Source organism: Numida meleagris, chromosome 17, assembly GCF_002078875.1.
Source record: "Numida meleagris isolate 19003 breed g44 Domestic line chromosome 17, NumMel1.0, whole genome shotgun sequence".
NCBI lineage: Eukaryota > Metazoa > Chordata > Aves > Galliformes > Numididae > Numida > Numida meleagris.
The window spans coordinates 1,589,147-1,598,151 of NC_034425.1; the positions used below are offsets into that span (position 1 = coordinate 1,589,147).

Consider the following 9,005-nt stretch of genomic DNA (forward strand, 5'->3'; position numbering starts at 1 on the left):
TAGAGGTGCGCGATGGAGCGGTGCGTGCTTCGTGGTGTAAGATGCGCAGGGCACAGATGCGGTGGTGCGTGGCACGTGGGGCACAGTGCAGAAGTGCAAAGATGCACAGGTGCCCAGTATACGCTGCAGAGTGGCATAGTGGACAGGTGTGCAGCGCGGGGTATACGGATGTGCAGGGCACGAGGTGCACAGCACAGAACAGAACAGCACGGAGCTGCAGAGTGCAGAGATGCGTGCTGCATTGTGCAGCAGTGTGGGGTGCACGTGGTTGTGTTGTAAAAGGCATAAAGGTCCATGATGCGCAATAAAAGCTGCAGGGGTCCACAGGCGTAAGGGTGCACAGATGCACAGCTTGGAGGTGCTGACTGTGTGGCACACGGTGCAGTGTGCACAGAGCAAGGCTGTGGGTGTGCATAGAGGCATGCTGCAGAAGTGCACAGCACAGAGCTGCAGGGTGCACAGCACAGGGTGCACAGCTGCAGCCATTCCCAGCCCTGGCAGTAGGAGGGCTGAATGCCACGCACCACAGCCAGCAGGGTACCAACCCCCATACCCTGTCCTTGGCTGCCTCCTCCAGTGACAACATCCCCATGGCATGGGATCCCCATTGCTGGATGCTGGCAGCACATGGGCATTGCTGTCGCAATGGTGTTACTATGGCTCTGGGATAAAGGGCACCACAATGCCAGGGGGCCCTGTGCCAGCCATGGGGACAAGAGTGGGGAACAGCCAGGACAGAGGCAGAGGGCAGAGGAGGGGTGAAGACATCCCGGTGTGCTCCAGCTGTGGGATCCTGGGCCATGGGGCAGAGCAATGGGGAGGACCAGGCAGTGACACTGGCTTGGGGGCGAGGCCACGTGCTTCTTCCCCATCTTCCAGAGGGCAGAGATCTGCTGTCGTTGAATTCTGCTCCAAAGAAAATTCCCTGGGAGCAGGAAGGGCATGATGCCGGGAAGCCGTGATGCTGCCGTGTTGACACTGTCAATATTTGGGCTGCGGAGGGCTCCCGAGGGCCCTGTGGTAAAACCAACAGCTCCAGGACTTAGAGCAGCCCTCTGCCAATGCACGTGGGCACTGGGGCTCGGTGTCCCCTTCACCGCGATCGATGACGCACATCACTGCCGATATGAGCAGGTGCCCTAAAAGTAATGACAGTGTGATAGTGATGTTTTATTGGTCTCGTTATATGGGGTCATTGCTGTGTTTAGCTCGGTATGACACGCCTCGCATCACCGCCATGGATCCAACAGGTCCTGCTGCGGTCACCATGACCCCCCCCACCCCAACCCGGCCCCCAGCGCCATGCTGGCAGTGCCTGGGTGCAGGCAGCTGCATCAAACATTGATGCCCCAGCTGCACAGCTCAGCCGCAGGCAGCACGCTCACTACATATTTAATTTTTTTCTCCATTAAAAACGGATGGAACAGCAAGCCACATCGCATGGTGCCTTAACTCGCTCCCATCTCACATCTTGAGATTTCTGAAGGAAGAAGATGCTGTGTCTTAAAAGAATCCCGCTGTTAAATGTTGCCTGAACCATGGATCCTCCCCATGCACTCCTTTCAGCTGCAGTGGGGTTCCTCCTCAAACTCAGCTCTTAATGCCCATGAGTGCGACACAGCTCGTAATCCTGCAAAGTACTTTGAGGCAAAATCAATCAGCAGCATCAGTTTCAAACGGGACAGGCTGGAAATGCCGAAGTACAGAAACATGCTTGTAATTGTGGTATCTGGGGCTCCACGGAGCAGCTGCTGAGCTGGGTGGTCTGGCAGGGGATGCTTGAATGCCCTCTGCCATCCCTTCACCATTCTTTACCTAGAGTGGTGAGGCCCTGGCACTGCTGCCCAGAGCTGTGGGTGCCCCATCCCTGGAGGTGCCCAAGGCTGTGGATGGGCCCTGGGCAGCCTGAGCTGGAGGTGCACCCAGCCCATGGCAGGGGTGGGGCTGGGGTCTGTGAGGTCTGTCCCAACCCAACCATGCAGTGGATCTCTGGTTTTGCATCGTCCCCAAACACCCTCAATGCTCTCACCCACTGACTCTCCCCAGTGCTGCACGTGGCACTGCCCAGCTGAATGCTGCACGCTGCCAGAAGGGCATCGTTTTGTCCTCGTGGCCTCAACCCCTCTCAGCAGCTGGCTCCCAGCCCTCGCCGCTCACATGCTGCAATTCCTCACTCCCTGAGACCCGTACCATCCAGCAGGAAGCGGTTCCTAAACCAGTGACCATGTTTATGCTTCCTCCGCTCAAGGACGGTCCTCCCTCACCCCCTCCCTGCCCGGGAGTGAACATGAAATAAAGGTTATCCTTGGGGAGGAAAACAAGCCACGTGGCTCAACAGCCGTGTTGCTGTTTTGATGCCTATCTCATCCCCTCCCCAGCCTCAGCGCAGCGTTGGGCACAAAGGGGTGACCGGGGCGCGGGAGCTGCTCCACCCCTCGCACTATTTACACCAAACACGTGCCCTGCGCGCAGAGGGTGCATTAAAAGTGGGGCAGTAGCTGCAGCAGGGCAGCAGCACTGGGGCTGTGTACTGCGTGTGCATGCTGCAGGTGGGGCTCAGCCTGCCCCGTGCCCCCGAAGGGGCGGCCAGAGCCTTCCCTGGAGAGCTGGATGGGGATGGTGGAGATGGCAATGGCACCAGCACTGCGCAAGGTGGGTGAGCACCAAGCTGGGGACGTGTCTTGGGCTGGGGACACGTCCTGGGCTGGGCACGTGTCCTGGGCCAGATGCCTGCAGCTGGGTGGGCTAAGGGTGATGTGCTTTGGCGTAGTGGTACCTATGGGTGCTCTCCTACTCTAAGTACAGGGGCAATTTGGGAATCATGGCAGTACCCAGAGGTATAAATAACTCCGCTCCAACCCCACTGCTTTAGCCTGGGTTTTATGGCCGTAAGCATGGCTGTGCTGAGTCTGAACAGGAGCCAAACTGAGCCAGCATGGTGTGAGCAGACCCAGACCTGGCCACCTGCGTGTGGCATTGTGGCTGTGGCCGCACTGTCCCTGTGTGCCCCTCTGGGTCCGGAGCAGAGAGGTTTGTCTCTGTGCAATCCACAGGTGGGAGCTGAGTGTCTCTTGGCTGAGTGGGCACATCTAACACGATATACCAGAGAATTAAGGTGTGTGCTAATCGGCTATATCCTGCTGGCTATTAGCTGCCTGGCACAACTCACCCAGATGGAAACGAGCAGGATGCAGGACTGAGCCCTGCGGTAACCCCAAGGAAAATACCTCTGCTTTCTCCCTAGGAGGAGCTCAAACCCTGCTCACAGCACGCTGCTCTGCGTGCAGCCATTCCCACCACCAGTGGCTTAGCACATGAAGGTGCTGGGCTCATGGGGCACATGGGGACATGAGGAACAGGGACCTGCTGGGGGCTGCCCCCTGCTCTCGCTGAGCCCCCAAGGGATGGGGGCCGTTCTGCATTTCCCTTAGCAGGGAGGGGGTATTGCCATAGGAGGAGGTGCTCTGGGACCTCACGGCGCTGGGGCAGGATGGCACTGTCAGCAGGGTGCCATGTTGGATTAAAGCTCTTTGTCCCGCAGCGGTGCTCGGCTCCTCTCCCGTCACCGTCGTGGTCACGCCGGAGGATGACACGTGGCACATCAGCGGCTCCTGCGCGGGCGGCGGGCAGTTCGTGGACTGGGACCAGATGCCAGAGGTGGAGCAGCAGGCAGATCCGCCCGAGGACGCGCTCAGCCGGCCCCCCAAGGAGCTGAAGAAGCTGGCGAGGGAGGGCTGCTGGGCCGCTAGCCGCACGCTGAGAGCTGCAGCCTACCAGCGGCTGTGCCAGCGCGTCGCCTGCCGCCTCGTCACGCCCGACGCCCTGGTGTACGGGGACGTGGCCGCGCGGCTCTTCGGAAAGCACGGTGCCAGCTCCCACCCGCTGCCCGACTTCCTGGGGGGGTGCTCCCTGCCCACGTACTGCCTCAACCTGGACGGGGTCGCGGCGCTGAAGAAGATCCTCATCTGCATTGGCAACTTGTTCCCTGACATCACCTACAGCCCCGCTCTGCCCTCGCTGGTGGCCCTGCTGCTGCACTACAGCGAGGACGAGGCTCGGTGCTTCGAGAACATCTCCCGCCTCATCGCCAGCAACGCCCCCCACACCAGCTACATCGACCAGTCCTTCCTGGCCCACCAGGCCTCCTGCATGACGTTCGGGGACCTGGCCAACAAGCACTGCCCGGCAGCGCACAAGCTGATAGCTAGCACGTCCGAGAACGTCTTTGAGGTGTACTCTGAGTGGTTGTCGTGGCTCTTCCGTGACCTCCCCTTCAGCTACGCCATCCGCGTGTTTGACGTCTTCCTGCTGGAGGGGCAGAAGGTGCTGTACCGCATCGCCCTGGCCCTGCTGAAGCAGTACCGGCTGTCGGTGAGCTCTGCCGAGCAGGACGGGACCGACACCAAGGCAGAACTGCAGGCCTTTGTGCAGAACATTGCCCAGCACATCACTGTTGACAAACTCCTGGAGAGAGCGTTTGGCATCCGGCTGTTCTCCCGCAAGGAAATCTGGCTGCTGCAGATGGCCAACAGGAAGGCACTGATGGAGAGGGGCATCACCATGATGCAGGGCAGGTAGGAAGCCGGCCTGTTTGCCCACAGTGCCGCTGATGCTCCTGGGGCAAAGTGGGCAAACAATGGGTTCCAGTGGAGATGCAGCACAGGGGGAGCTCTGGTCTGTTCCCTAGCCTGTGGCTGTGCTGCACAGACACCGCTGGGATCATGCACCTCCAATAGCACTTAACAGCACATTAGGGGTACGCCAGCTGAGCGCTGACACACTCCTCCCTCTCGCAGGCAGTCCTTCCACCTGGCCGTGGACATGCAGAGCTTCAGCTCCAGCGTTGTATCAGCTCAGGAGATGCGCATCATCTGGTCCTGGATCCCCGAGCGCTTCTCCCTCTTCCCCCCACTGCTGCTCTTCTCCACCTCGGAAGACGGGTGCAGTCTGCAGAGGTGAGCACGATCTGCCTGGCCGTCCGGGTCAGACAGACAGACATAACATTGGGTAAGAGTTGCTGGTATAGAAAGGAGCAACTGCAACATCTGTAGGATATATCTGAGGTCTCCTGAGGACACCTCTGGGCTGATTTGAAGACCCTTTGGGAAAGGAGCACCTTCTTCAGCAGCACATCATGCCGAGAGGCTGCACAGAGTAGGCTGAGCTCAGATACCACCCATGATGAGGGAGACACCAAACCCTCCAAACTCAAGCTAAGAGAGCCCAAGTGCCATAGTCCATGCCCAAATCCGCAACAAGCGAGGGAACCACCAAGGAACCAGAGACAGCTGTGGAGCAAAGGGCATGGGGAGAGCAGAAACATCCCCGCAATGCTCCATGCTGGGCATTTCAATGAGACGCAGCTCCCTGCTGCCATGGGGAGAAGCTGCTGGGGCTGCCTGGGGGCTGGACGCTGCCCATGACATCAGTGGCCCCTGGTTCTCCATGGGGTCGATTTGGGGCTGCCATAGTACTGCCCATGAGCGTGCCCTCAGCTCAGGAGAGGTGAGCGAGGGCCCCACAGCAAAATGTCCCAGCCCCATGCAGGGAAGCCCCATTCTGTTTCACCTTACCAAGGCAGCAGTGGGGCTCACAGGGTGGGTGTCAGGCAGGAGCTTGGGCTCCAGGTGAATGAGAAGCACATCCAGAATAAATGCAAGCTTGCTTGGGAAACTGCCCCATGGAGCGTCCCCCTGAGCCTGGTGCTCTGTGTACAAGGGCAGATTTAATGTTTGGATTTATGTGAGCTATTACCCACGCTGCTGAGCAAAACTGATGCCTTGAGAAGTCCCAAAGCCAGCTCCCCTAGTGCCTCCACCAATAGAGGAGCTGCCCGAGCTATGTTCCTGGTCTCAGCCCTGCACCAATGCAGCCTCCTTATGCACTCCCAGGTTTTACTCGTGCTGTGAAGGTTACGAACCAACGGTGCTGCTCCTAAAAACAACAGAGGGGGAGGTAAGTATTTCCCGAGCAGGGAGGTGGGCTGTGCTGTGTGACAGGGGAAGGTGCCCTGTGCTACCAACACTGGCTCCACCCCAGTGCTGCAGGGACACCAAGAGGCACCTCAGATACTGGCCAAGGGAGGCTGCTTGTTAAAGGGGAATCTGTGAGATGGAGAGAGGCCGTGAGAGAGGCGTTATTGCATATGTAGGCTAAACCATGAAGCCTTCGCTAAGCAGACTTCCCTGAAGTCAGCAGATGCTTTGCCTTAGCAAGGGCTTTCTTTCACTGCATTAAATGCAACAATCTGTCCTTGACTGCAAGAGCAACCACATGAGGGAAATGGAGTCAAACAAGGACAGCTCTTAAAATATTTGAAAGTCGTGAAATAACTGCAGAACTACCTGAGCCAGGCATCTTCCCAGGGACTCTGAGAGTGGCTCATAAACCCATATTTTATGTCTGCACTCTCCATCAAACACCAGAGGCAAGCTCTGTGAATTGCTCAGGCATCCTAGAGATTTATTGGCCAACAAATCGCAACCTCCCACACCCAGAACTCAAGTGCAGTGAAGAGAGAAACACTGCTGCCCCCAAGGCCTTGTGCAGACAAGGAATGGTGACTTATAAAACCTTGTTTCCTGCATGTTTTAGCTCATTTTCACCCTTACATAGTCCCAAGGAGAGGCAGAACCCTTGCTGTGCTGAGCACCCAAGAGATGGTCCCTGTGGTGGCTGCCACCCATGCTCCATGACAGCTCCCTGCGCTCTCTCTCAAAGGTGTGCGGGGCGTTCCTCTCCTCTGACTGGAGCGAAAGGAAGAAGAATGGGCTGACATCAGGCTTTTTTGGGACAGGGGAATGCTTCGTGTTCACTGTAAGTCAAATTCATGCTTATGGGCTTATCTTTTGTTGCTCCTTTATTCCTCACACCACGTGGTCCCCAGGCAGCCATGGAGCGATGCCCCACGGACGGGCCTCAGTGGCTTTCTCCTGCTTTCCAGGTGCGCCCTGAGATGGAGAGGTATGAGTGGGTGTTCATCAAGAAGCCAGAGCTGGCCAAAGCCATGCCACGCTCACGCCAGCGGTCACCGTCACCCGTTCCCACACCCCCACTCAGCTCCTCCCCGGACAGCCGCAGTGCCAGCCCCAACCTCCTCACCGTGCCTGCGCCGCAGCGGAAGGGCCGCCTGTCCCCGTTCCTGGCCATCAGGCATTTCCTCCTGCCTTCTAAAACAGCCTCCATGTTCATGTCCGGCTCTCGTGAAGGGATCGTTATCGGTAATTACCTAATGGCAGGCACCCATGTCCAACATGCAGCTGCTCTGACTGAATAGAGCTCCCCTCCAGGTTAAAATGCAACCTGTCCATAAGGCAAAGACCTCCTGTCTTAGTATATGTACCTAAAGTTAGGGGAGATTAAGTCAGTCCCTTCTTCCTCTAATCAGCAGGAGAACGAAGGGCTGCACAAGGGCACAGATGCCCTTTCTGAGAGCTCCAGAGCAGGAGCATCCCAAACCTCCCAGCCAGGTGGGGCAGCCATGCCCTCCCTGACCCTTTCCTCTGCATCTTGCAGGACTGAGAGCAGATGTGGGTGGGGAACAGCTTGTGGAAGGGCCAGGCATGATTCCCTGGGGCAGATGTACGAGCTGCATCTGTGGCAGCTCTGCGGTGTGGCCGCAAGAAATGGAGCTGAGAGATGGGCACGATCCCAAGACCTGGCCAGTATCTGCTGGGGCAGCAAAGGGTGGCCACAGATCCCAACGCCCAGTGTGCTTTTGCAGGTGGAGGGGGAGGCCAAGCACTGTCCCTTGATGCCAACCTGCTCTGGGGACGCACGGAACCCTGCGAGACCTTTGACAACCCTCCTCTCTGCCAGGAGAACTTCAAGGTGCAGCTGTTGGAGGTGTGGGGCTTCCAAAACACCTAGGTCCCACGGGGTCGGCCCCTCACTGTGCTGCTTACCAAGACAGGAACAACATGGCACTAGTCATGGCTCCAGCATGACTGCTACGATCCCTGCCTGCAGCTTTGTGTGTGCCTCTGCTCGCCGTCCTCCTCTCCACTGTCACCAGCCATGGTGGCATGGGGAGGGCCACGAGTGTCATGAACGTGGTCTCCTCCCACAGCTCAGACCCAGCTCCAGCAGCACTGCTCCCATTCAGGATGCTGGAGGAGAGGCAGGTCACTGTTTTCCACGCTTCCCAGGCCTGTCTGTGGTCAGCAAAGCAGCGATACCACAGCACAGGCAGCCTCTGTAGGAACCCCGAGTCTAGACAAAACCCAACACCCAGGTGCAAAGTTCACCATCAGAGCTTTCCACCTCTCGCTTCTCACCCCAAGCCCAAGTGCCCCCTTCGAGCCGTGTGTGGGCTCATGAGGTTACCAGGACTCACCTGGGGCCCGGCACCAATCGCCACCCAACATGCTGCAGAAGACTTTTAGTTTGTCCTTGTTCCAACCTGCTGATTGCAAAGCTGCAAGGCACTGCCTGGTGCTTATACCTCTGCAGCCCACAGAGCCTTCTCATGTTTGCGTTACACTAAAGACCCATATTCACAGCAAAGAGCCTGTGTAAAACTGTGAGCCGTTAATACGTACGAGTCTTAATTAGCGTATCCTGATTACCTGGCTCCAGATAACAGGAGGACACGGGAGGTGGCAGGAACTCCCGCAGCAGTCAGTTACAGCAGGGCTAGGCCTGCTTGCAGCCTTCACAGTGTACTCGGGTGAGATAAAGCAGCGAGGCACAGGTCTCTGCTCCCTGGTGCCCGGCCTTCGTCCCCCAAGGCCGGGATTGCTCTGTGCAGGCCGTGGTGGCTGGCTGCAGTGCAGGCTCCCTTCAGTGCACTGCCTGCTGCGTACCTCGGCTGTCTGCAGGTCTGAGCTGCACATCACAGTGACTGCTGGCACGCTTGTTGCACACGCCGCCTGTAACCTGATGAGTCCGTGCCATTTTGGAAGAGACACTACAGTACTTTCCTCCCTACGCTTTATTCCATGACTGCATAAAGCTCAAAATTCTTGGAGAATAAAAAACAGCAGAGCGCCCTGGCAGCTCGGGGG

At 57.9% G+C, this 9,005-nt stretch overlaps 1 protein-coding gene across 1 annotated transcript; it reads left to right on the forward strand.

Moving 5' to 3' along the window:
* On the forward strand, positions 2,410 to 8,996 carry LOC110407214 (TBC1 domain family member 24-like). Its single transcript, XM_021414644.1, has 7 exons — positions 2,410 to 2,652; positions 3,542 to 4,574; positions 4,797 to 4,955; positions 5,892 to 5,955; positions 6,721 to 6,816; positions 6,944 to 7,220; positions 7,724 to 8,996. The coding sequence occupies exons 1-7, from the start codon at positions 2,541 to 2,543 to the stop codon at positions 7,867 to 7,869; spliced, it is 1,887 nt and encodes a 628-aa protein (XP_021270319.1). The 5' UTR covers positions 2,410 to 2,540; the 3' UTR covers positions 7,870 to 8,996.